This window comes from Lasioglossum baleicum, chromosome 7, assembly GCF_051020765.1.
Source record: "Lasioglossum baleicum chromosome 7, iyLasBale1, whole genome shotgun sequence".
NCBI classification, from domain to species: Eukaryota; Metazoa; Arthropoda; class Insecta; order Hymenoptera; family Halictidae; genus Lasioglossum; species Lasioglossum baleicum.
In genome coordinates this window covers 18298929-18326322 of record NC_134935.1, presented here as the reverse complement: position 1 = coordinate 18326322, position 27394 = coordinate 18298929, and the positions used below count along the sequence as shown (strand labels likewise).

Sequence of the window (27394 nt, the reverse complement as noted above, 5' to 3'; positions counted from 1 at the left end):
ACATTGTAGCAATCTAAAAAGCTGTTTGCTACTTTATAGTTTAGTATTAGAACAAAATAAATGCCTTAACTTTTGTAATACTTGTTTTCTTTTTAACTATATTGTTATTTATTTACGCCGATGCACATATCGGCATGTTACAAATTAGTTTGCTGCGTTTTCATAGCGTTTATAGAAACTGCAAAAGAGTTTTAAAAGAGCACACTTCCTACAGTAACCATTTTTAAAAGTTTATTCTTGATGTAATTTCTTATACGTCGATACCGACTCGTATCCATCCTCGTTCAGTTTAATGGCTAAAAAGTAAATTTCAGCCAGAGCTATAATTAACGCACAAATTATGCCCAATAGTAATCTAAATCCAAAGTCTAAACTCCCAACTATTAATTCTACACCTATAAATCCAAAAGCAAAGCCTGCTAATACAGAAAATATAAATTGTGCAACAGCTATAAGTTGTTTATTTATTTGCTTCACTGAAAATAAAGAAAGTATATGTACATATATATGAAATTGATTACACAAAATGTATATTATAATTTAAAAATCTTACTTTGGTAAGAAATAGTATCTTCTGGCAAATGTTTTCTAGTGGAGTCAACGTTTTTAGTCATAGCTTGATATTCTTTAGCATCTTGTTGTGCTTTTAATTTCTTTATTCTAGCTTCCAATTCTGGGTTTCTTGGTATAACCTTTGGCGTGGGTAATCTTATATCTGTTCCTTCTAAGAGTTCATGCAAATAAACTTTGTCTTTTCTCGTCTTTCTATAATTTTCTAGATACTTATTTAGCCACCTTATATCATCCAGTTTCAAAGAAACCTGCTTCTCTTTGTCTCTACTTGACTTTTTTAAAGCGATAATACCCAATGGAGCATCGCTTGTTTTCTTAACATTTTGTGTAACAAATTCTGTTAATGATTTACTTGGTATTATCCTAATACACGGGTCTTCGATTGATTCAACTGGCATTCTTATATTATTTGTTTAAATACAAACTTTCTATTATAAGCAAAATAGTATTATCAGCACAGTTTTATGCATTACATAAAGAATCAATATTATTTTATATTACGTGTCTATTATATTAAAGTAAAAAATATTATTTCTAATATAATAGAGTAATGATTATGCAATGTGCAGCTTTCTTTCCAGATCAATGTAATATTCTTTTACTTCATCTTCCTTTTCTTCAAATGTTTGATTTACTTTCTCGCACTTCTCGCTCATATCATTGACAAACTTCTCCCATTCTAATTTTCTGACTTTTCTGTTTTCTTCTAATGCTTTGTCCTAAATCAATTATTAAACATACGTATTAATTACAAATATAAACTTGTTCGAATACTTTAATTAGAATATAAAATATTGAATTTATATGAAAATTTATTAAGTAAAAAACAGTACAATATCAAAACTTTGTTCTCTTTGGAGGACTCTTTCACACATGCTCAGTGCTACATCAACGTTTGCTTTTAAACTTGGCAAGTGACAATCCCCTAGTTGTTCTGTACGATCCAATTGATTTTCCTTCAGTTCAGTTGAATATTCGAGTATTTTGAAAAGACGTTCCACTTCTCTATCTCCTCTTTTTTCCTATAAATGTGTAATTACTATGATTTTTCATTTCAAAATGCAACAATAGAATCGAATATTTTCTCATTGATAATCACTTGCTTCTTTTGACAGTATTAATTTGTAGGTTATATGTTCATTTCATTAAAACACACGTACGTAATAACCAATTGATACAATGGTATATGAAGGATTTCCATCTACTCAGCGTGTTTTGTTCATGAAAAATACTTTTCATCAATTTAATAATTTTTTACCTGAAACTCTCGTAGAAAGAACGTGATTTCACCTTGAATGAATGGTCGATGATCAAAAAGTCGACTCCAAATTTCACCAGTGTCTACGAAAATGTGACATCGCGAATAACATCATGATAATTATTTCTAACATTAAAATGTATGTCTGAAAAATTACGTATTTATAATCAATCTACACATGCCGCACCTTTAATAATGGACGCCATGATTCTTCATAAAATACGTACACTTGTTGGCTAGGGATGGAGATGGAAAAGGGTGTACAGTGTTGCCCCTTGCACTGCACGCAGATTGCAGGTTGCAGATTGTGCAATATGAGAGGTAAGTAAGTACTCGTATATATAGCCTTATATATATAATATAAGGTATAATTAACAATAATATAATTTAATTTTTAGATGCGCCTACGCAGTTTTTTTTAGATGCGCCCGCACAGTTTTTTTTAAATGCGCCCGCACAGTTTTTTTTAAATGCGCCCGCGCAGTTTGTTTTTTAGATGCGCCTACGCAGTTTATATTTTAGATGCGCCAGCGCAGCTTTTTTTAAATGCGCCCGCGCAGTTTTTTTTAAGTTGCTCTTTGTGTTCAAATACTCTTTGTATTATTGCGAGTTTGGAGTTAACGTACAAAGCCCTTTTTTGGAAAAAGTGTACAGAAAAAAATTTCTTCTATAAAAACGTACACTTTTGTTGTTTATAAAATTCCAAGAGCCAAATTGGAAAAAAGGGCTCTGTACGGGACCCCGCAATAATGCAGAGAATATTTCAACACAAAGAGCATAAAAAAATATTGCTTCTTCGCTAAATGCAGCTCAACCGGGGGTGATCGACAAAATAAACGGTTTCGTATTCTCTGTCTTTGTCTCTCCTGCGAGAAACATATTTGCTTCTCCGTCTTTTTTCGCAGTTCATCTGTTCTCCAATTGGCGCTGTTTTTCACTCCGGCGCATCCCGCGTTACGTAGTGCACTCTGTCATAAACAATACATACTTTTAAAATTGTTGAGATTTCTCTCTTGAAATTAAAAATAATAATTAAAGTATATTTGAATCAGTATTAATTAAAAGGTAAAAGTATTTGAATGCGTACCAAGTTGCTGTGACAACTGTATACCGATGGTAATGTACCTACATAACGAAATTTTGACCTCTGTTATGGCATAAGACACATAAGAGACAAAAAATAACCTGTATGTCTATCGAATCTTCGTATGGCTATTGTAGTTTTCAGAAATATTTGTAATTTTATTAGAATGAAATGATATTTAGTATATACAACCACAATAAAAACTGTAGTCGTTTAATTATCTAATTATTATATTAAAATAACATATATAAATGATAAGATCCTTTGTTATTTACAGTTTCCAAGAAACGTGCGAGACAACTTATTTAGCTGACCTTGCCAAGAGTGACATTTCGCATCCTTGATTGACATAAATAAAGCTAAAATAATGGATAAATCTCTATTGATGCAAAAACAAGTAAAAGATAATGCAGAAGATATGCAAAAAGAATTTCTCGACATGAAAAATTGGGAGGAACAGATGAAACGCAAAGATGAGGAGTTACGAAGAGAAGCAAGCGATCAGGTATATCTTATTTTCACCAGATATTACCACCTTGATTTTAGTCATTATTATAATTTGTAGCGAAGAATGTTTATAGAATTGAACCATCCTGTATTGTACAATATTTTCAATTCGTACGATCTTTTGGTTATAGATGATGTTACCACCGGTCAGAAGCAAAAGCAAGAACAAAATAAAATCTGCTCCAACTAAAGAAAATGGCAATAATAATAAATCAAAAAGAATTAAATCGTATGATTATTCGGCCTGGGATAAATTTGATGTAGTAAGTTATTAATAGACAATTTGTAGAGAGAGACGAATTTTAATATGAACTCGAATCAAATAGAATCTTATTTTCCATGGTAGTGGCCTTTTTAGATCTGAAATAAATTAAAATCGTATGTTATATCTTAGCATTTTTAAAAAATTTTCTTAAATTACCTTTAAAAAGTGAAAAAATAGTATAAAATATCTCATATATAATTATTACTTCAATATTTTGTATCTAAGGACGAAGCATGCAAAGATGTAGACAAAGCGGAACAATCAGACTCATCCGGAGATGAAGCTATGTCTACGAAAGAATTAGAGAAAGCGCACGAAGAAGCTACAAAGCACAAAAATGAGGGCAATCGTTTAGTACAACAGCAGAAATGGGTTAATGCGATTCAATGTTACAATCAAGCAATAACAATTTTTCCATACGATGCTGTTTTCTTTGCAAATCGTGGACTATGCCAATTGAAATTAAATAAGTAATTATTACTTATTATTCGTAATTATTAGACAGCGGATTTTATTCATTTATGACGAAAATGAGTAGGTTTAATTTAAAACATTAGAAACATTAGACGAATTTAAAAATACTGTTATATTATTTTCGACCCATTGAACATATTAAGAAATTTATGTCGCTCCGGTTTGTTGTGATTCAGATGGAAAATTTTTATTTTGCATGAAAAGGTCTGTTATCTAGTAATTATATTGTATGTATGGAAATGAATATTCGAAAAACGATGAAACACATTTAACCCTTATATTTTTAATGGCAAATATTGTATTTTGTAGTTTTCATGCTGCAGAATCTGATTGCAGTGCAGCAATACAATTAGACGAAACTTATGTGAAAGCTTACCATAGAAGAGCTACAGCTAGAATGAACGTCAAACAATACGTAGAGGCGAAGCAAGATTTAGAAAAAATCTTAAAGCTGGAACCTTCTAACAAAGAAGCAAAATCGTTATTAGCGCAAATTGAGAGAAAGATTAAGGTTTCAGATGTAAGTAAATTAATTGATTAAACAGATGAAATTTCCATCAAATATTTGCTTAAGTCAACGAAATGTAATTTAATAATATCACTTTGTACAGTCATCTGCAACATTAACGGAAAACACCAACAAATCATCTAAAAACTCAATTGATAAGAAAATTGGAGAGGAACTTTGTTCTAATACTGTATCAAGCACCAACTCAGCACTTACTAAAGATACTACACACATCAAGCATACTAAAGATAAAAAAGATATTGAAAATAACAAAAATCTTAGGGAAACTATTCACAATGAAAAAGGTAACAAACCCAAGGAAACTCTTAACTCTGTTGAAGATAGTAAATCTGCTGATGCAGGATCTATTACATCGAAACAAAAAGAAACAGGTTCGCGAATTCCTGATTGGTTACCAGAAAAGAACGATGTTGTAATAATTGAAGCTATTACAAGGCCACCACACCTACGTTCAAAGGTAAGATTATACAAGTATTACTAAAATTAACACGAATAACTAACATGATCATTATCTCTAGAAATCATTAAAAAAGATACCAGTTGTTGAAGTGGAATTTGATAGTATTCGACAGAATGATAAAAATGATGAAATAACAGGTAGCACAAGTACATTTGTACAATTAGAGTCACATAGTACAAATGATAATCTAAAGACAGATAATTTGGTTGAGGTTGTTGAATCTTCGGCATCTAATGATGAAATACCTCCAGTTCCTAAAACAGCTGTACAGTTTATAATGAATTGGAAAACGAATAAATCGTCTACATTCAGATATCAGTATCTAAAGGTAACAATAATACAATACTAATTACTAGCCTGTGGATCTTTATGCATTTATAGCAAAATTGAGCAGATGAAATTCAAAATTGTAGGAACATTTTCTACAGTAAAGTCCCAATTTAAATCAGTTCTTGGTTCTGTGTTGATTTTTATTAGAAAAATGCCACGAATATGTTGGTGAAAGTCCCATAAAAAAATTATGAAAAATAAAGAAGTTTTGTAATTGAATTAGTAGTGGTTCACATCGCAGTGGAAGGGGTAGGCGGACTGACTTAGAACGGTCTCCTCTGTCGAACTTACAATTAGAATGGGACTTTACTGTATTTGGTTTCTTTTTCTTGCAATCGACGCAGACAATTTTTATTTTGCATAAAGATCCGCAGTCTGCTAATTACAATGTTACAGTATTACAAGTGTAGAATTTTGTTATATAAATATTTAAATTTCAGCAAATACCTAAGAATAGTTTGTCTAAAATCTTTCAAGATTCTATGGAATCCGACATTTTTAGTGATATATTAGAGGTATTACGAATAGAATGTATAGAAAGAATTGATACATGCCAGTTGGAAAATAAAACAAGAAAAGAGTTTATATTTTCATATTTGGAAGATCTCAGCGAAGTCAAGCGATTTAGGACTCTTATCATGTTCATGAGTAACAAAGACAAGACCAGTATGTATTACATATTATGTAGAACATCAAATAGTTCGAATTTGTTTTGACGTTATTATCTTATCGTTCGTTATTTACGTTAACAGATTTAAAAATACTTTTCGACCATTGTACAATGGACAATGTACTGTTAAACGAAGTCTCAACTCTACAAAGCAAGTATGAAATCTAAAAATAAATTAACGTACTTCGGTTCAGTTCATAAGAAATATCTTTAAGTTGTATAATAAAATATTTTAAGTTGCCTTATTTTGTACAAACGTTCCTATTTCATGTAGGGACAAATAAACGAAGTCATTACCTTTATTTCTAATATTAGAAAATTATATAACATTGTAAATATACATGGTCCGTTTTTAATATACATATATATAATAGTATACGTACAGTATCTATACAAATAAAAGACAAAGTAGTAATATTTTCATCGAAGGCACAACACAACGAATTTCAAACACGACCGTTTAATAATGTTTGTATCCTTTGATCGTTCTTCATTATTTGTGATTTTGTTTGGCATATTTTATCTAACTGTACTTTCATATTTTGATCGATTTCTTTCAATGTTTCTTTCATGGGTTCTATTAACTCTTGCGTTTTTCTGAAAATAATAATCTTTCGTTGTATGCAAACATTTCGAAATACGTCAGGGTCGCTTTAAAACTCGGATATTTATCAAACGACCATGATATACGGAATTATACATGGTTTTACATTGCTTACATCTTTTCTGTTTTTAGCTGTTCGTTTACTTGTTGATACTGACTCCTCCATTCGAATAATTCTTTCTGCATTATTTCTACGTCCTCCTGCAAAGATTATGAAATACGTAATACGTTCGGAGCATTTGATAGGAGTAGTATCAGTGAGTTTATACCTGAAAGTAATCTAATAATTTTCCAAGTGGATTCGTCGCACGAGTTAACGTTTGAATTGTGTTACGAAGTTTATCGACTTCTTTAAAAATTATGTCGCGCTTCGAACTCGTATCCCAGGACTAATAACAAGATCATTTTATTAAGGCGGTCATTGTATAAAAAGCAACAAAAAGAAGAACATCTATATGTTCTTACAATATTTGTTTTTTTCGGTATTACATCCACGTTTTCATTGTTAACTAGTTCTTTTTGCGTTTCTAATATTTGAGCAACAAGATGTCCATGTTCCTGGGTTAATTGATCATCGACTTTGAATGTGCTGGTATTCTCTAGAGAATCACCACCACCTCCTCTGGTTTCCATAACTACCATATCTTCAGCATCGTCGTCTTCTTTAGTTTCAGCATTTTCAACAATAACACTTATAGTTCCCATTGGTGTCCTGGAAAAATAGGCTGTGTTCGTATGAATATATTTCGTAATCCTTTCGATGACAGAATGCACTTGAAACGATGCTTACAATATTTCTTCGTTAACAGATAATTCTGGCTTTGCCCGTAATCTAGGTGCTGCGGGTCTAGCACTGATTGGTCTTGCAGAAGGTGGACGTAATGATGTTTTCGGTCTTGCGCTTGATTGTGGAATACTGAAAGTATCAAGTTTTACCAAATAATTGCAACACTATTAACCTTTAGCACTCGAATGGTGACTCCGAGGCGCAACTAAAAATAGCTGTACCATTATTCAAGATATCGTTGACATTATTAAATATGTCGGTACCTAATCAATTACTAAACATTTAGGTATTGTATGAGGTATTATACCAATTTCATATCCATAAAATTTAAAAAATCACAGGGAATAGAAATATTTTAGGTCGCAAGAAACGGAGCAATTTTAACTCGAAAATTATACAGTTCTTTCTAGCTAGAATATTTCTATTGCCTGTGATTTTTTAAAATCATAACTCAGAGCAATTTTAACTGGAAAATTATACGAGTGAGAATTTTATTACCTTGTGCTAATATTTTCCAATTGAGACTTTTGATTTTCTGACATCAAATTATCAGTTTTCTCCTCATTTTCATTGGGAATTTCATTAGTTGTTTCTTCAATTTCTTTGTGTTCTACCTTTACATTCTCTATATTTTCATTAATTTTGTTATTTACAAATTCATTATTTTCGCTATACGTTGTTTGCTTTGATTTGTTTTCAACTTCCTTCTGTTTCTTGTTCTCATCAACTTTTTTGTCTGTATTCACATTTTCCTGCATCGAAGTTGCTTCGGATGAAATTACAGAGGATGTACTGGGTTTAGGTTTAGCCGATGAAGATCTTTTTCTATTCGCAGATGAAGGAATCTTGTCCTTTGTCAACTAAAAAATGTCAATGTCGAGAACCTTCTCATTTTTTGGTTGCTTTTAAACGATATATTATAACAGTAACTTACCTCAGCTCCTGAATTGTGTATAACATCAGCGTTTTTTTTAAATTCTCGATTTTCATCTTTATGCGTTTCCATATTATTTGGCGTTGATTTAGTTTCATTGGGCATTCTTTTTCTTTGACTAGAAGACTTGTCTCTGCCTGTTGCAACCCGTTTTTGTTGGACATCTTTCGATGATGTTACTTTTTCTTCTTTTCTCGCGGATGATTTACTTTTCGAACTTGATTTACCTTTTTCTAAGTTTTTTTTATAATGTTCTACAGCTTCAACGCTGCTTATCTGATTCACAAAATGTTTGAATTTACAGCAATTCGAAAATATTCAATTTAATACTATATAGTGTTTGTATTACCTTGTTGTCTAAAGCTATCCCAATTGCTTGCAGCAATTCATTTGTCTTAGTTGGTTCCTGGCCAGAAATGATTTTACTTGCTCTTACAGTTAAGTTAGCACCAGTAGCTAATTCTAGAATGATTTTGAAGTTTGTTTTAGTAATTAGTAAACGGATATATCGCATATGTCCCACCTTTATATCAGAGATCATGTTCGCACTTACTGACAACATCGATTAATTTTGTTAAATAAGCTAGTTTCGCTTCCTTGTTGTTTATATTTTCAGAGTTCAGTTCTTCAGTGAATAAACCGTCTAAGAAACCGGTTTCTCTGATCACCTAAGATATCATTTGAAACCAGCAATAAAGCGTTAAGTATTAATGTACTGTTTCAATGTTAGTTGTAAAACAAAAGTTAGTATTACGTTACCGCTGACACAATGTCATGGAGAAACCTGAATGGTGGTTTTCGCAGAAGTTTTTCAGTAAGTGGTGGCTTTTTAAAATATTTTCCAAGAAGATCTTGCGTTTTCTTAATTACTTCCGGCTTCACGTCGTCTGCCATTGTCAATTACAGTTAAAACGTCTTCTCAATTCTAATGTACGTTTTCCGCAACGTAACGAATTTAGTGTTGTTCCAACGAGTTGCATAGCAACGGCTATACGTGCATATTATGATACACAACATATACATAATGTGTCTGATCGCAAGTGTAAATGAGTCATGTATTTATATATAGGTATACAATATGTCGAAAATGTTTATATAAAACATATACTGGACAAAATAATGCATGTTTCGGCGGAGGTGAATTCTTTTTTATTTTATTAATTTAAGAAATACGATTAACAAGTTAAATTTTTCAAAATAAACTATATATTTCTTTGTTAAATCATTCGGTGGTTACAGATTAACCCTTTAGCACTCTCGAGTGATAACTCTGAGAGGCACCACTAAAAGTTGCTGTACCATTTATTCCAAACATAACATATCATTAAATATGTTATTATAAATATTAAATATTTAAATTATTGTATGAGGTATTATATCAATTTCATACCCATAAAATTAAAAAAGGCATATAATATAGAATGAATAATTAATATCCTCGGTTGGAAGGAATGTTTCATTTTCAAGTTAAAATGCAATGGGTTAAATTAAAATCAAACGATATAAAAATATACACGTAATTTTGCGTAGTTTTTGAAATATCACCCTTTTAAGTCTATGTAAAAGATATAATTTATCCTTAGATTTATCCTCAGAATTGTTTCACGTGTATTCATATATATTCACGTTTCAATGTTCTCCTTTTGCTGTGATTTGGTTGTACGGGTACAGAAAATTCGCTGGTATTAACGAAAGATTCGAGCAATTTGATAGAAAAATCATAGTTTATTAATTATTAAGTGCTTGCGTTTTACAGAGAACGCAGCAATATGTTTATTGCGTAAGAGAGCGAGAGAGTCAAAGGCAGAAGTGGGGAACCGATGTCCTCAACGGTGTGATAAGACATGATAATAGACTGAAATTCCGCGAAGATGCGAAATAAATGTTCATCGATGCAAAGCTGATTGTTGGTAATTGCGTGAAAATTACCTAGTGTCGCTCGAATGGAAATTGACGGAACGAAACGAGTGTCTTCATCAAGGATTTCATCGAATTCCGATGTCTCTTTTAATTTTATTCGAGCGTTGTTTATCGTTCTACGGACTGAACCGGAGATTCTCTTTCGAGTTCTGCGCGTTCGCGTATTCTGTATGAATTTCAAGCACGTTTACGGATCCATGAATCTCCGGGAAAGAGAAATTTCTCGTGATTTTGTTGATTACGGTGCACACTATGACAGTTAGACAGCGGATTTTATTTATTACAAAAATGAGTAGGCGTAATTTGAAAGAGTAAAAACAGTAGAAGATTTTGAAGATACTGTTATATTATATTTTCAGCCTATCAACACTTTATCTACCTACTTTATCTTTTTCAAAAATTCGGCTGTACCAAAAGGAAGCTTAAAAATCTTCTTCTGCGCAATAATCCCAAACAAAATGATTAGATCACGGTATTAAGGGTGAGTTTTGTTGGTTCGCGAAGATCCTTAACGATGGACCAAGAACTTTAAAAAATTATGGAATAATTGCCGGTAGATAATGTGTTACGAAAGAAGTTCAATTTCTATTTCACTCCAGTTTGTCGCAATTCAGGTTGAACATTTTTATTTTGCATAAAGATCCGTTGTCTAATGATAGCTTTTCATCCAGCTGCAATAACAACGTATCGCGCGTCATCGGATACTGCGTATTCCTCGCAAGAAACAAGCTCCGCGATAAGTCTTGGTTCACTGATGAATAAAATCACGCGGGAATCAATGCGATTCATTTTATTCCGAGCAATGCTCGTCGAAAAAGATTTGCCTAACTTTACAATCTAATCGTATGCTATTCGCAATAGCTGCGTACCTATACATTGGAGTCAGAGTATTAGCCATGTGTTCGATCTCCTTGGTAGATCATGTCAAAAGTGCTGGAGGCTAAGGTATTTTACGAAAGGGGATTTGAAACAGCTCCCGATTTGATGGAATCCTACATGATTTGATCGATCTTACGGAATCGATTCGTCGGGATTCTAGAAGCGTAACATTTTCGTCTGGCAATGATCATCGTAGAACCATATCGGTCGGAACGTTCGAGGTATCTATATTTACAAATCGAGTGTCGACGGAACCCGGCTTCGTTCGAATAGAATGTTCATCCGAAAGATGAAGCGCAGTAACACGTTACGCAAGACATACGAAGCGGCGAAATATTGATTACGTGTTGACGGGTAAACTATTATCTGGCCGTTAATAGTAAACTAGCAACTCGGCGTTTCCTTGTCGATTCCTACGACACTCGTTGCGACGCGTCGGCAGATACGTACAAAGTCTGAGACACAAGTTACAAAAATATCGTAAAAATCACATTCCCGTAAGTCGAACGAACTATGTATCTAAGACCTTCCGGAGCGATGGCACGTATATGGCGTCGGGCTGCCTCTCGGATGAACCTTTACGGGATCATTTGTTGAAAATCAGCATGTCTCGGGTGTTTACGCCAGCAGACGCGTTGCTGGATGCCGAACTCTTGCTGCCCGTTGAAACAGCGCTGCTCGATGCTTGCGCGTTCGCCGATCCGCTTCCGGAAGTGAAAGCCGAAGACTTGCTGGAGCTGGTAGCAGAACCGCCGCCGCTCGCGTAGCTGTTAGAGTTGGCGTTGGAAACGGCATTCGATAAACCGCCGTACGATCCTGAAGAAGGGAGAGCAATTATTTAATCGTGATCAAGCCTGACTCGATGGCCTGGATAATAGCCGAAGTCGATGCGGTTAGGTCTGCGGAAGGAACACAACGAGATTCGTTAAGTTTCATCGTGTATCGAACTTCCCGGGTGAATCGACAGTACTGTGCGGAGTACGGAACAATTGTAGCGGGAAGGGAATGGAAAGGACGCATCTGAATGGTCAGACTTCTTGCCCCGTTCCCTTCCCGCTACAATCCTTTCGTGCTCCGCGCACAGTAGGGCTGTTACTTTTCCGAAGCTTCGAAAAACCCGGAGTCTCGAAGTCTTCGAAGTGTCCGAAGTTTCCAATATGCAAAATAAAAATTTACCACCTGCATTGGAACGAACCGGAATGATATAGAAATTTATTTTCCACCTACATGATATAAAAGTATTTTGAAATTCGTCTAATGTTTTTAATGTTTTCAATTACACCTACTCATTTTTCGTGATAAATGCATAGAATCCGCTGTCGTCTACTCATCACCTTCGAAGCATCGAAATCTTCGACCGCCAAAGGAAAGTAACAGCCCTAATCGAAAGTCGACTGGTCGCATTGAAGGTTGCAAAGTCAGCGTGACCTACCTTGCCCGTAATTTCCTGGTCCGCCGGATCCTTTGACGTTGCTACCCGAGCTTCCAGCCACAGCGCTAGCATCAGCTTTCGCGTTAGCACCAGCCGATCCTCCACTCGGTCCTCCTGAAAAACCACCGTTGTATCCACCCAAATTGCCTAATCCGCTGCTCCCGGCATTGGCTGTCGCGTCGGCATTAGAACTTCCAGATCCTCCAAGATTCGATCCGAGGTAACCGGCGCCGGAGCCACCGAATCCGGTACTTCCGGTATTAGCACCGCCGGATCCTCCAAGGTTCGATCCTGAGTAGCCGAGGCCGGAGCCACCGAACCCGGTACTTCCGGTGTTGGCACCGCTGGATCCTCCAAGGTTCGATCCTGAGTAGCCGAGGCCGGAACCGCCGAATCCGCTGCTTCCAGCATTAGCTGCAGCGTTAGCTTTTGCGTTAGCATTGCCGGATCCTCCGTTTAGTCCTCCATAGTTGCCGCCGAGGCCTGTGGAGTCAGATCCAGAAGGAGCTCCGGTGTAGCCACCGTAATTGCCAAAGATACTGCTCCCGCTATTGGCTGCCGCGTTGGCTTTAGCGTTAGCTCCGGCTGAACCTGTGTTTTGTCCGTAACCCGGTCCAGAGGGAAGGTTGGGGATGATCACTTCAGTGGGGTTTCCATTGCCACCTCCGTAATTATTCGATCCAATGCTTCCAGCGTTGGCATTGCTTATGCCGTTGGCACCAGATGTTCCGGTCCCATAGATCGGCGCTGACGGTCCGTAAATTGGACCACCTTTGGTGGGTATCTGTCCCGAAGTCGGTATACCTACAGTGATTGAAGGCCGCGCCTGGTTCGCCACTGGGACTGACTTGATCGGCTGATAATACCCGTTTGAACCCACGGCGTTCGCTGCTGCGTTCGCGTTCGCGGAACTTCCGGTTGAACCGGGAGTCGGACCGTAGTTACCTGGCACGACGTACTTTCCTGGATTTGTTATTTGACCCGGATACGTGGTGGGTATCCCATGCACTTTGCCCTGGCTGCCTGCCGTTGCTCCTGCGTTCGCGTTAGCCAAGCTTCCTTCATTGATCACTACGTGTCCGAGTCCTGATGATGTGGACGGAACGTTACCGCCGTTTAAGAAAGGATTTTGCGGTTGGACCGTCAAAACCGGCGAGCCAGTGATCGAACCACCAGCGTTGGCATTGGCGTTCGCAGCTGCGTTTGCGTTTGCGTTGGCGTTTGCACCACCTCCAGAAAGGAAAGGATTATTTCCACCGATGGGAGCACTTGGACCGGTAACAGGACCAGGAGCAGGTCCACTGGTTTGATAATATCCTGGGCCTTGCGCAGGATTTCCGTTCGCGTTGCTGATGGCAGCGGCGTTAGCTTGAGCCGATCCACCGAGGAAAGGATTGTTGGATCCGATAGGGTACGCCCCACCACCGGAAGGATACTGTCCTGGCTGAGCGTAACCCGGCGTATAACGGACTCCATTCGCACCATTGGCGGCGGCGTTTGCGTTGGCGCTGGCAATTGCGTTGGCATTGGCATTGGCGTTGGCGTTGCCTCCGGAGAGGCCTGTCGGGTAAACGTTCCCAGCACCGCTCGGTTGCTGTCCGGTTGGCCCATAGTATCCTGCTTTCCCGTATGCACCTGCTGAATAAGATTTCAGTGAGTTGCAACGATGATACCTTCGATTCCTCTAAATTGTGGCGCTATCGGCGCCACAATGGTCCAGGAACACACTTTTCGTGGGCAAAATTCAATTTTTCGACTTGAGTGTATTGAAAAAATTCTTTTTGCTATTAACTAACAACTCTTCGAAGCGCCCGAATCCAAGATATTATTCATTTCAGATGATTCTGCGACGAGATACAGCAGTCTAAAGATAAAATCAGACAATTCAAAGTAAAATCGAACGTTCCAGGTCAATTTAGATTATCAGAAAACGGATTTTAATGGTGGCTTTATATGTGTCGGGAGGTGCACTTTAATTTTTAATCCATACGCAAATAGTGTAAACTTTTAAAAGCTTAAACATTTGTTGAAAGAATTAGGCAAGTTTCAGCTGCAACCTCGTGCAACGTTTCAAGTTATTACGAATTTTAAGAAACAAGCGAAGAGATGTGTTTAATAGGTATAACTTTGTTTGTTGTTCACTGGTGAAATTATAGTAACTGAAGCATTTCTGATGACTTGACAAACAAAATTTCAGATAAAACTTTATCAGTATTCAAATTTCTAAAAGTTTCAATATAAAAAAAATTAAAAGTCACCTCCATTCTTACATTTAATTATATATTTTTGACTTTGAAACGTCATGCCTAATATCAAGACGAATTCAACGACCTACTAGACTACGGCCGTGAGTCTTGAAACAACGCTAAAATCATTTCGGCCACGAAAAGTGGGTTCCCGTGAATGTGCAGTACGCGATAGTTCGCTAGTCAGGACTAAGAGATCTTTCTACCGCAGCCACATCTACGCGAGGCTCGATAGGAGCAGCCAATTCAGATTCAGGAAGTGCCGTGTTAAATGTTAATGGAGGAGAGACACAGCGCAGCAATAGGGAAACGCGATAAATCGCCTCGTTGTCCTCTACCTACAATTACTTGGCCAGCAAGAACTACGTCACACGGTTTACATACATATGTTTTAATATTATTAGTGTCTGGAAAAAAAGAAAAGGAAGAAATTCTCGATATGTGTGTGCGTGTGTGTGTGTTTTTAGGGACGATGCGTCGATGCGAGTCCTGACCGACAAGAAAGATGACTGACAGAGAAGAGTCTGGCGGTGCAACACAATCCGTGAGTGCCGACGAAGAAGAATACAAACATTCTCATGCTTTCGATTTCTCGTTCTTCGGTGTTCGTCCCTGTTCGCGGACTCTAGAAAAACCCCACGTGCATCCGAGGAAAGCCCGCGGTCGTGCATTGATCAAGGTTGCGCGATCGAGATCCGCGGCTCACCTTGGGCCTGCGGCTGCGTGCTATCGATCACGATGATCTGCAACGGCTCGTACTTCGGTTTCGGACGGTGCATCGGTCTCGGTCTTTGCATGGGTCTACCGAATGGCGGACCATCCACAACGACAACTGGTATCACCGTGTCTCCGTTGTTGTGTGGAGGACCCTGTGGCAGATTTGGGATCGGTCTAGGCTGCGGATAGGGTTGGGCGATCACATCCGGTCGCGGATAAGGCATCATCACCATGGGTCTAGGATTGGGGTAGGGAACGGAGATCACTTCCGGTTCTCTGTGGTACACGGGATAGCTCGGAGGTCTTTGGACAGGATTCAGAGAAGAGTACTGCCTCTCGGGAATTACGCTTGCTCCACTGTTAGCGATCGCGTTAGCACCAGCGTTAGCTTGGACGTTCCCAGAGGGGTAGTAGTTGATTGGTGCTCTCGCGCCGGTGTTCGTGTTCACGACGGTGTTCACGTTCGTGTTCACGTTGGTGTTCGCCAAAGTGTTCGCGTTCGTGTTCGCCAAAGTGTTTACGTTCGTGTTCGCCAAAGTGTTGACGTTCGTGTTCGCCAATGTGTTGGCGTTCGTGTTCGCCAAAGTGTTGACGTTCGTGTTCGTGTTTACATTGACGTTGGTGTTCGCGTTCGAGACGGCGCCATAGCCCGCCCCGGCAGATGCACCTGCGTATGCACCGCCCTGTGCAGCACCATGCGCGCCGGCTTCTGCACCGGCGTACGCACCACCCGAACCTGCGTTCGCTCCTGCACCGGCGCCAGCCTGTGCACCGTAATCCGCGTTCCCACTCGAGTGAGAACCGGCGTTAGCATTGTAATGCCGAGAACCATGTGGACTGTAGTTATAACCACCATTGTAGCCGCCACCGGTATTCGAATTATAGTATGGTCCCGGAGAACCACCTACACCTACGCCCAAAAGAAAATGCAACGCTTGTTATGGCCCCGCGAGACTCGATATTATTCTTGTGTTTCGATTATTTGAAAGTGCTCTCGAGGTTCGGGGACGCGTGCAATACTGTTCCTTGGTTACCGCGTGTGTTTTTATAGCATGTGGAGAGTGAAAATAAAATAAAAATAAACTAGGAACTTATGGGACATTTCGGTAGAAGCTAGAGCTGCTTGGCCCCTGCAATCAGCTCTGGCCCCTGTAATCGTGGAGACTCTCAGGGATAGAAATCGCGACTTTACTGTACACGGGTATTTTAGTACACGTTCAATACCGCGATCTCTGCTGCAAATGCTATAGTAATGTTATGCTCGGTACGAAGTTTTGTGACAAATACCTTGAGCATTAGCGGTTGCCGATGCTCCAGCATTCGCTCCGCTAGACCCTCCGTTGGCGAAGGCTTCGGAATTCGCTTTGGCATTGGCCGAACCTGTCCCGTCGCCGATAGCGGAGGCCGATGCCAATGACGACGATGACGAAATGGAAAGTGGTCCCAGATTAAAGTTGGTGCCGTACGATTGAGCGTTGCTCGTCGCTCGGTTTTCTTTGTTCTTATGGAACAGTCCTAAAGGATCCAGCAAGTCGATTCCATGGTTGGCTGCTATTTGCCCGAGTAGACCTACGGACAAATTTTACAACATTTTTCCTCTGTTTCAACGTCGACCATCGTTACATCCTTTCCTGTCTGTACCGGTTAAATACAACCTAACGCTTACACAGTGACTTCCATTAATACTCATAATAAAACCGATTTACGTTTTAGAAATGAAACGACTACCTACGGTTCCATATTAGCTTTCAAATATTTTAACCCTTTGCACTCGGAGCTATTTTAACTCGAAAATTAAACATTTCTTCCGGCCTAGAATAATTCCATTCTATATTAACTTTTTTCTTTGTATGAATATAAAATTGATGTAATACCTCGTACAATACTTAAATGTTTAGTGATTGATATCAATATATTTAATAATGTCAACAATACTTTCATTTCTAAACACTTACATAAAAACGTAAATAAATAAGAACAAATCAAATTGATACATCCAAACTTTCGTCATAATGAAAGTACATCAAATATATTAGGTTGTCCCAAAAGTTTCTTCCGGAATGTGATCCTTTAATATTGCTAAATAAATATTAGGTTGTCCCAAAAGTTGGTTTTCGATTTCGATGCATGCACATAATGCAAATTCATATTAAGAAGTACTAAAATATTAACATAAACATGATCGTATTGTTTGTATTTATTTAGCGACATTAAAGGAACACATTCCGGAAGAAACTTTTGGGACAACCTAATAGTAGTTCAAATTGATATAGGTGAAAAACCATGACACAATAAAGCGAGACAATTATCATTTGAATTAGGAAAAACTCGTTGGTCTTTATTCCCGGTTAACAGGATAATTAAATTCTGAATCACGGTGTATGCCACCAGGTGGCAATTGTAAATGTAAAAATAAGTCGAAAGAAAGAACATTCTTTTGTGTTTGTCACCTCGTTTACGAGAACATGGAGTTTCTCTCTCTCTCTCTCTCTCAGATGATGCGTCTGATCATGACCTACCGGTTCTACTACTTGTAAATATAAATACTAGAGCACGCGAACGTTATGGATTCTGAAACGCGGTTTCCTCGAAAACAAAGATTTAAACGAGAAAACGTTGTTCTCTGTTTTTGACTGATTCCAGTAGATTCCAATAGACTGATTTGAACAACAAGTATAAAACAAGGCGAGCCATTTGCATACATTGATACATGGCTTCCTTCAATTCAAAAATGCATTGATCAGGTCAAATGGAAAACAGTAAACGGATTTGAAAAATTCAAGAATATTATTTCTATTCAACTGATAAAAATGATTGAAGAATAAAAGACATTTCTACGTAGCTCCTGTTCCTTGCGATCGATGCGGAGAAAGATTCGTTGGTCTTAAAAAAAAAACTCACCGGGTCTAGGGTGACAGTTTCCGGCAGACAGGAGTAATACCACCGGCACAAAACACTTCAAGAACTTCATGTTGCTCTTCGGGCACAGTCGACAAGCACGCACGGCGTGTTCGTTAATTTCGTCGAGAACTGTTTACAAGTCGGTAATCTCCGTGGTCGAAGAGTCAAGAACGACTGAAGCTCTTGAACGAGACAACAACTTATATACGAGACACCGGTGGATTTTACGTCGGTCAATAATTGGCCGCGCTGATGAAGGCGCCTGGGCCCTCCTCCAATCTATGGTCTCCGTTTTCGTAGGTAGAAAACGGACCAACGCAACAGTTCCCAGGAAAGTACGTCAATCGAAACTAACCGATCCCCTAATTACCTGAAAATCGTGTCAGGCGTCCGACACGGAGACACGGGAGAGCGTTACACCGTGAAAAGACAAAACTTTTCCTGGACAGCGATCAAACCGGCGCTATCAAGGTCTGATCGCTTCGGCGAATCGACTTGTGCTTTTTTTTCATCCTGGTATATTCCTGAAGATTATCGTACGTTCCTCTATCTCGTTTTCGCCCAAACAATCGGAACTCGCGGGGAAGTTCGTTACATTTTCGGGAAACACCAAAAATGCTTCACTGTACTCTGACATGTGTCTTATTTGCCGGCTTGATCGGGAGACAAACAGCCCTGATAAATAAAGGCCCGATGGATAATCGAGACCTGAGGGAGATCATTAAAATGTAGATTATATTCGAAAATAAATGTTTTATTTTTGAATATTTATTTCCCTTCGTAATATAATCATATTCAAACGCATATTTGTTTATAATCGGGATCCGGTTAATCAGGGCCCTACTGTATTTTTAAACTGTTGGTGGAATACAGTAAAACTGGTGGCTTTGCCGATTTTTGAGTGTTATATTAGTTATACAGGGTGAGCAATATAAAGCGTTACAGACGAGTATCTCTAAAAATATTGATCATACGCAAAAATGTTTCAGATGGAAGTTATTCAGTACCGAGGGGAACATCATGCGATGGGGCTTTTATTTTTACCGGTGGACACTGCAAGGTGAGGTGAAGGTCAACTTTCTTATTTTAAATGGAATGTCCTATTTTTTATACCGTAGATCGATAGGGTGTCAAATTCTGAGTATAAAAGTGTTGACCTTCATATGTCTTAAACCTAATAGTTAACGAGATATTATCCAAAGAAGAAAGAAAATTGTTTCGATCATATCTCGTTAACTATTAGATTTAGGACATATGAAGGTCAACACTTTTATACTCGGAATTTGCCACCCTATCGATCTATGGTATAAAAAATAGGACATTCCATTTAAAAAAAGAAAGTTGACCTTCTCTTCACCTTGGAGTGTCCATCGGGAAAAATAAAAATCCCACCATATGATGTCCCTCTCGGTACTGAACAACTTTCATCTGTAAAATTTTTGCGTATGATCAATATTTTTGGAGATATTCGTCTGTAACGCTTTATAATGTTCACCCTTACATAAATCGTTCGCAATCGTAGGATTGCACTTTTCTATCACGTAAAGGCCAACTAAACGCATCGATCACTGTTCCAGTTCCAACATGAAAATTTTTTGAGTTGTGTTACCGTTCTTGCCGGAGTACGATATATTTTACATACATTATTCCTCCTTTTCCTTCTCGAGAATAGTTCCTTGACCCACTATATAGATTCGCTGGAATCGGCCAAGATCGTTCGGTAGTGGGGAACAACGCGGGATCGTAATCTCGTGTATTCCGGCGAGAACGCGACGGAATGTTCAATAGACGACGAGTTCATTGGTTTTCCCCCGACTTTGTATGGCGTCCCCGGATCACTCGATCGCCAGCGCGCGTGTTCCCCGTCTAATTAACGGGAAACACATATGAGAATCAGCAATTCCACTTCTTTTCATTCCGCTTTGTTATTAATAACTGTATATACCAGTTTCTCTCGCGCGCGACAGTTACGTGATTTGTCTTCTTTCTTGGCTTATCTCAGCATCAAGAATATCGAGATTTCGAAAACCTCTATAAACTACAATCTTAATCATTCCTTCTTAGTACACCTTGAGAACCAAGGTTCGAAATGGTTATAAAACTCTTTAATTTTATTCAAAACATGGGCCAGGAGACGTTTTTAAAAAGAAGGGAAATTCACATCGTAGATATCGACGGAAACCAATAAAATAAATTCGTGAAACTGTTTTCCTTTCAATAGATCTTGTAAAATATAAAAATAACCATTTTTCTGCAACGAGAACAGACGTTTCATTCATCGATGTTCAAAAAGGTTCAATGCGAAACTTTCCTTTCCGTAAAAATTTCGTAGGAACATGTATTTTCGCGAATGAAACATATGAATTTTTTCATAATTTGCATTAAACTTAGTTTATAAACAAATGGTTTTTTTATAACTGAACTTATAGTTTTGTCCATCATACAATCGACAACTTTCTTAATTAGATTAATAATTCATTGTACATATTTTCCACCAATTCATTTTTCATGCGTTTTTACGTGATTGTGCGAAAAGCAAAGAACAGTAATTCTAATAACAACGATAAACGAGCCAAAAAAGAGGTGGACTTATAATTTTGACCAACAGTGTACTAATGTTCCCCCGCAACCGTCCATGCAGTTACGTCAGCACTTCGCTATAAACATGTGCCTGTCATAAAAATCTAATTATCTAATACCAATGACGGCAGTGCATCTTTTCGAAGTTATCGTAACATTTTATTGACTCCTACTGTTTCCCGTGGGTCCCATGGAAATCACCGATTAATATTATTTATTAATTAATAAAAAATTAATGAAATGTTGTCGGTGAAAACCGTGTCGGAGAAATCTGTGTCGATGATTTCCATGGGACCCATGCATTCATACCAAACTTTAGTAAATAAAATCCAAAATTGTTGAATAATTTTTTAAATTGAAGATATCAATACACAATTGCTTCTCTACAAAAATCATTAAGGGAAGAAGCAACATTCAATTTAGTTTCTATTCCTTGCAATCGATGCAGACAATTTTTATTTTGCACATGAAGATCCGCAGTCTACTAATAACATAAATAAAAATATACGATCATATGGAAATGTATATGTTTAATAATGCACGCTTAATTTGAACGTCAATCACAGCAACGCTTAAGTGGCCAGTTCCTGCTGCTTACGTAACTCCCGATCAATTTGCCAAAAAAATGATCGTCCAGAAAAAGAAAGACAGACTTCAGCTGAAAGTTAACGTACAAATATTGAAACGTTGAAGCGATCGAGCGTGATGCGTCTCTTAATATCGATGAGCAATCGGTGCGTAGGAGAACATGATAATGTCATGGAAATCTCCGAAGTGTACGACGAATTGAACGGTACTATTGCTGGCACTGCAGTAGTTATTGGAATTTTTTATTTAAACGGCAAATATTGAGAATTCCTGGTATAGAAAATCATTTTTTGCTGCTTTTTATTTATAATTCAAAGCGACGTTGTAAGTTTTCATAACAGATTTCCACATATGACTGTTTTAGCAAATGTGCCAAATGACTGTACTATTTGTCTTACGATTGTTATTCACGAAATATATTTACCACGCTTATGTTAACTTGTCGTGTTGTTGTATGCGTCAAATCTCGTAATCGTATTCTCATAGTCCTCTTCCCATAGTTAAATGCATATAAATACCGAAATTGCTTTCTTGCCAAGCCAATATTAAACATTAGGCTTCAACCCCAATTGCAACCGTAATCCAAATGCGCCGATGATCTATCGACAATGGCTGAATGACGAGATTACGTGAATATCAATGAAATCGAGATACATAAACACCGGATGAGTCATCGCGCGGGATTCCCGGTTCGAAACCGTTCCGGAGTTTCTAAGTTGTGACTCTGAAATTCCACCTAGTACTTTGCGCCGCGCGATTATAAAGTCCGACTGTCTATTAGCGGCAGTTGATGAATTCTGAACTATATGTATACATACAATATGCGTATCCTGTATGAGATAACATTAACCTGGCGTGGGCGGAAGCGCCGCAGGAGAATCATAGCGATATCGTTGGAGGTTTTCCTCAAAAAGGAACAAAAAAATAATAGTTACATTTCCTGATCACTCATCTGAGCAAAAGAAAAATTATTTACCGTCCGTCGTTGGACGGCTTTGTGTGAGTACGCACGCGATTTATTCGCGAGGTTAGTCGACTTATCGGTTGACTCGATTTGTACACTCCGGGGCAAAACCACATTAACATTTACATGTTTTTAATTTATGTTCAGATTGCAATGTGTTTTTCTATAAATTTCTTCTGGATACATTCACAACAACATTTATATACAGTGAACCATAACTTTTTTATGATCGGACCAAACGACCCGACTTTTTTTTAAGCAATTAGAAGAATTGATTTACCGAATGACATGCAAAAAAGATTTTGAAAAAATTGTAATTGCTAAGAATTATATGTGAGAAAGTAAAAGTACATTTTATCATACAATACTTAAATGTTTAGTGATTGATTAGATCTCAAAATGTGCCTCTCAGTCACCACTAGATTGCTAAGGGATAATTTTCATTAAAAAACATTACATTAAATTACACGTTACATATACATATATAATTAAATTATATTATAATTAAACATTAGAAAACATAACACGTACTATCGTTTTGTCCCCGAGTGTATTATTGCATTGGGATAGCGAGTTTCTCACCCGTGTAAACAAACGAGAACTACAAGGTTATCAAAGATCGACGAATTTCAAAGCAACGCACACTGGTAGACGCCAATTATCCCGCATCGCCGCAATAAATCATCGAACGAGCTGCACCGGAACGTTAATGGGATTAATTGCAGATGATTATATAATAACCGAGCACCGTTATTATTAAAATTGATTTATTTATCGCGGGATGTCTCTCTCTCTCTCTCGTGTATGTTCGTGAGTTTAATTGACCGGCTCCGTCGACCGTCGATCCTGTTAAAAGGGCTAAAATCATACGAGGAAGGCTTTGTTTTGTTATGTTATATTACGTTTAAGAGTTCTGCGACGCGGATCGGTTGTCCACAAGATTTATTTTCAGACCGCGCGTTAAAATACACTAACCGGTTCTTAGCCTTAATTTGCATAATCACAGATTGGCATTTCTCATACGAAAAAAGAGGATTCACGCGCATGCCGGTTTTTCGCTGTATATTTTTTCTTCTTTCGTGTTCATTATCGTCGTTAATTCCAGAGACGTAGCTGGACAATAGGGTGGACCTTATTAGCTATACTGACTGAAATTTTTTGCCCCCTGAAATTGTGTCATTACTTTTTTTCGGCGCCTGGTATATGAATATTCATGACGTAGTGGGTGATCTAGAGACTTTACAACAAAGCTGACGCGCAACTACAAGCGCAGACCAAGTACCTTCTTATTTGGAGTCAAGTGTAGCCGATGCGTAAACCGAGGAAACGCCTCGCAACAATTACGAGCTTGATCAACGGTTGCTTACACGATCGTTTTACATCTTTCCTACGGGCACATTATTTTACATATCTGATTAGAGTTGGCAGTCGTTGAACCTGACCTTGAGGAGACAGGTTCTCAGAGTCTCCGATAGAAGCGGGGAAGAAGTGACCTTCATACGCGACGAGTGCAAAGATGTGCACACCAAAAAGGTGCGTGCTCGTATGCCATATAATTGCGATAATAAAATAGCGAATGTTCCAAAGAAAATTCATTCGTTCCACCTGTGTAAAATATCGGTACATTAGGACCTCGATGAACTGGCTTGATCGGGAGACAAACAGCCCGGATAAATTAAGGCCCGATGGCTAATCGAGACCCGAAAGAAATAATTCAAATGTACATCATATTCCAAAATAAATGTTTTATTTTTGAAAATTTATTTCCCTTCATAATGTAATCATATTTAAACGCATACTTGTTCTATATGTATATATATATATTCTATTTGGTCTAATCATCAGTCTACTTCTGTGAGTTACAAACACAGAAAAATCCAGTTCAATCCTCTTGGTGAACGCAGTTAACGGTGTTTGGCTGGCGGGCGAATATTATGGGCATAAACAATTAGTATACATAAATGCAACGAATATTCTCATGGAATCTTCAGAAGTTAGGTAACCATAGAATTTTCGAACAGAATGTCCGAGTATTTTTTCGAGTTCTAATCAAGATCGTTAGGTCAACCGCCCCGAGTCGGAACTAAATAGCTTGTCGCCTTTGATACACGGAACTAAAGCTATTACGAAACAACGACGACGTGACTCGCACCTTCAGACATAACCTTGATGACTCATTGTCAATACGTACCTCTGTTCGGTTCGTCGCGGGACGAAATTCTTCGACAGATGGCAATGAGGAAAACCCACTGGCAACCCTAGACGATCGGTTCCTATTTATGTGTGTATGTACCTACAGCTTGTCAAATCTAGCTGTGCGGCTGAATGTCCCCCGCAAGGGGAAATGACCCCGCTGCGCAATGGTAAATAGGCGGAACTTCGCAACGATAAAGAACTGATCGTCACCTGTCAAACGATGCACGTGGCGACAGTTCAGTTAAAAAGTAAAGTGACACGAGTGTATTCATACAAACATATAAACAGTTGTTTTGTATGTTTACTGCTGTAAGAAATAATGGACAGTACGCACTTTTGACTTACCGTTCATATGTTGCATCCTTCTCTCTTCGAGCGCGGTCTTTGTTTTTGTCTGCGCATTTAGGGAACGCGCACAGTGGACCCGTTTCTGCCGACGCCGCGACGTCCGACGTTGTGTCTCTTTCTCGCACGCTTGAAAAAAGAGACAGATGCGTCGAACAGTCGAACATCGGCCAAATCGGACGAAAACGGGTCCACTGTGCGCGTTCCTTGCGTTCCTTGTTCCCTTAGTTTTGGTCAACCGCACAGCTAGATTTGACAAGCTTTTTTTATTAGTGTTGTTATTACTGTAACCATTTATTTTGCCACGAAACTAACCCAGCAGAGGAGTTGAAATACTCGGTGAGATCATCCCTTGTTTTCTTTGCTTCCACATACTTGAGTTGCCTCTGCCCCTTTGAAGTTGCAAACTATTTATTTACGATTTACATATTTAGGTTGTGTTCCCTATCTCTATGAACCTTCTTCGATAGTGCCAGTACAATTTAGTATGCAATAGTATGTACATATTTTCGGGTTACCCTCGGTTCGTCGACAACCCATTTGACCGACACTGTTTTCATCGACGATTTGACCGACAGAAACTTTCGTCGACATTATGTTTTCATCGACAGTCCGTGTTTAGCGACAGGTTTGGGGTCATGACTTCATGATGCTGCTATGTGTCACAGTCACAGTACGGTTCCTGCTTTGGTACGTGATTGTATTAAATTGTTTGTAAAACAAATGCAATGAGTTCGACAAATCAGAGTAATTTTGACAGACGGGCAGAAGTTATTTCGTCTATTCGTGGAAAACAAAAGATTGTGATTGATGGTTTTGTATTTAAAAAAAATAAAAGTAGAGGTAACTTATATTATTGGGTTTGTGAGAGAAGTGGTGTTAGAGGAAACAGTTGCCAATGTCGTGGTGCTGCAAATACAATATATATACATGATCAACATGTAATTCGTTACCACGATTCGTCAAAGCATAATCATGCTCCAGAACCATCACGCGTAGGAACTAGTAAAAGTTGGAATAGAATCAAAGAATTGGCATTAATTAGTAACGAAAAACCTAGTACTGTTGCCAGAAATGTAATTCCAAAGACTGAAAAATCCATTCAACCATACCTTCCTATGGATGGAGTGTTAAAGAAACAGGTATTACATGCCAGAAAGAAAAATAAGCCTATAGAACCGAAGAGTATTGACGAAATCATTTTGTCGGAACATTTGAATGTAAACCTTTTGTCAGAATCGTAAGAACGGAATCAGATAGCATCCTGCTATTTATGACGGAGGATAATATGTATAGAGATTTTAGCCAGTATAAAGTGTCGGAGAATGAACGGAACATTCAAACTAATTCCTTCGTTATTCAAACAATTATACACAATACGTTGAAATAAGAGAACTGCAATTATTCTGCTAGCTTATGCCTTAAAACATCAAAATTTTCCACCGAGTAGTTTTTATAATTTTTGTATTTTTTTAAATGATCTTGTTTCGAATAATGTATTGTTTTTATAATCTCTTTCAATTATTGTTTCAGAGTCATTCAAGTCAAGCATCGCAGGCACCGTCTACAGACCAGCGAGACTGTCCCCCCCAAATCAAGACAGAAACATCTACTCACGAGGACTCAACAGAACAACTTGGCGGTTTAGCTGCAGCATACTTCGAAAAGCCTGAAACTGAATCAGACATAGTAGCAAAAGGATGGGCTTTAAAGTTGAACAGATTGCCTCAAGACCAAAGACGATTTGCAGAGAAAATAATAAACGACACCTTGTTTGAAGCAGAACTGGGAAATTTAACAAGACACGGAGTGCATTTCCTATCTTCTACTTGTATTGGAAACCATTGCTGTCAAAAATAAACACCTAATTTCAAAATAAACACGTGAAAAACGCCACCTCGTCACAAAGTAGAGTAAGTACACACAACCGTTTTTCAACACAACAGTGCGTAGTCGCCGTATTGATATATATATATACATATTATAATAGTCGCCATTTGAAAAAGACTAAAAAGTATAAAATAAAAAAATATATAAAAAAAACTTTTTAAAAACCACGCTTATATTAAATTGCACTAAAAAGGAGAAAATAACTTTTTTTAGGCAATTGTGACTATAAATAAAAGCGTGGAGCGCCCACGAAGATTACAT

The 27394-nt window shown here is 37.9% G+C and overlaps 6 protein-coding genes across 14 annotated transcripts; 2 read left to right on the top strand and 4 right to left on the bottom strand.

The window, feature by feature from the left end:
- Window positions 1-81: 81 nt before the first annotated feature.
- LOC143210755 (vacuolar ATPase assembly protein VMA12) lies at window positions 82-999 on the bottom strand. The gene is made up of 2 exons (XM_076427908.1): window positions 554-999; window positions 82-476 (listed from the first exon to the last, which is right to left on the bottom strand). The coding sequence occupies exons 1-2, from the start codon at window positions 969-971 to the stop codon at window positions 232-234; spliced, it is 663 nt and encodes a 220-aa protein (XP_076284023.1). The 5' UTR covers window positions 972-999; the 3' UTR covers window positions 82-231.
- Window positions 1000-1105: 106 nt separating this feature from the next.
- On the bottom strand, window positions 1106-2261 carry Muted (biogenesis of lysosome-related organelles complex 1 subunit 5). The gene is made up of 4 exons (XM_076427910.1): window positions 2019-2261; window positions 1832-1914; window positions 1407-1595; window positions 1106-1292 (listed from the first exon to the last, which is right to left on the bottom strand). The coding sequence occupies exons 1-4, from the start codon at window positions 2035-2037 to the stop codon at window positions 1128-1130; spliced, it is 456 nt and encodes a 151-aa protein (XP_076284025.1). The 5' UTR covers window positions 2038-2261; the 3' UTR covers window positions 1106-1127.
- On the top strand, window positions 1568-6490 carry LOC143210752 (RNA polymerase II-associated protein 3-like). Of its 4 annotated transcripts, none has more exons than XM_076427902.1 (9): window positions 1568-2152; window positions 3193-3420; window positions 3554-3685; window positions 3913-4157; window positions 4471-4681; window positions 4773-5147; window positions 5209-5478; window positions 5921-6146; window positions 6233-6490. In XM_076427902.1, the coding sequence occupies exons 2-9, from the start codon at window positions 3283-3285 to the stop codon at window positions 6316-6318; spliced, it is 1683 nt and encodes a 560-aa protein (XP_076284017.1). In that variant the 5' UTR covers window positions 1568-2152; window positions 3193-3282; the 3' UTR covers window positions 6319-6490. The 4 variants fall into 4 exon arrangements, with proteins under 4 accessions (XP_076284017.1, XP_076284016.1, XP_076284019.1 ...); XM_076427901.1 differs by lacking the exon at window positions 1568-2152 and adding an exon at window positions 2756-2947; XM_076427904.1 differs by lacking the exon at window positions 1568-2152 and adding an exon at window positions 2758-2896.
- On the bottom strand, window positions 6461-10033 carry LOC143210751 (TRAF3-interacting protein 1-like). The gene is made up of 10 exons (XM_076427900.1): window positions 9235-10033; window positions 9029-9143; window positions 8825-8937; window positions 8476-8751; window positions 8040-8401; window positions 7545-7670; window positions 7220-7466; window positions 7024-7143; window positions 6870-6955; window positions 6461-6747 (listed from the first exon to the last, which is right to left on the bottom strand). The coding sequence occupies exons 1-10, from the start codon at window positions 9367-9369 to the stop codon at window positions 6597-6599; spliced, it is 1731 nt and encodes a 576-aa protein (XP_076284015.1). The 5' UTR covers window positions 9370-10033; the 3' UTR covers window positions 6461-6596.
- Window positions 10034-11170: 1137 nt separating this feature from the next.
- LOC143210749 (uncharacterized) lies at window positions 11171-25354 on the bottom strand. 4 transcript variants are annotated; one of them, XM_076427891.1, is made up of 5 exons: window positions 25244-25354; window positions 16957-17238; window positions 15659-16579; window positions 12707-14344; window positions 11171-12090 (listed from the first exon to the last, which is right to left on the bottom strand). In XM_076427891.1, exons 1-5 carry the CDS (start codon window positions 25257-25259, stop codon window positions 11861-11863), a joined length of 3087 nt encoding a protein of 1028 aa, XP_076284006.1. In that variant the 5' UTR covers window positions 25260-25354; the 3' UTR covers window positions 11171-11860. The 4 variants fall into 4 exon arrangements, with proteins under 4 accessions (XP_076284006.1, XP_076284005.1, XP_076284004.1 ...); XM_076427890.1 differs by lacking the exon at window positions 25244-25354 and adding an exon at window positions 18571-19005 and having other exon boundaries at window positions 12707-14341; XM_076427889.1 differs by lacking the exon at window positions 25244-25354 and adding an exon at window positions 18571-19002.
- Window positions 25321-27137, top strand: LOC143210759 (uncharacterized). Of its 3 annotated transcripts, none has more exons than XR_013009335.1 (3): window positions 25321-25582; window positions 25678-25933; window positions 26777-27137. XR_013009335.1 is itself a non-coding variant. In XM_076427912.1 (3 exons), the coding sequence occupies exons 2-3, from the start codon at window positions 25901-25903 to the stop codon at window positions 27101-27103; spliced, it is 360 nt and encodes a 119-aa protein (XP_076284027.1). In that variant the 5' UTR covers window positions 25329-25582; window positions 25866-25900; the 3' UTR covers window positions 27104-27137. The 3 variants fall into 3 exon arrangements, 2 of the variants coding, with proteins under 2 accessions (XP_076284027.1, XP_076284026.1); XM_076427912.1 differs by having other exon boundaries at window positions 25329-25582; window positions 25866-25933; XM_076427911.1 differs by having other exon boundaries at window positions 25329-25582; window positions 25855-25933.
- The last annotated feature ends 257 nt before the right edge of the window (window positions 27138-27394 follow it).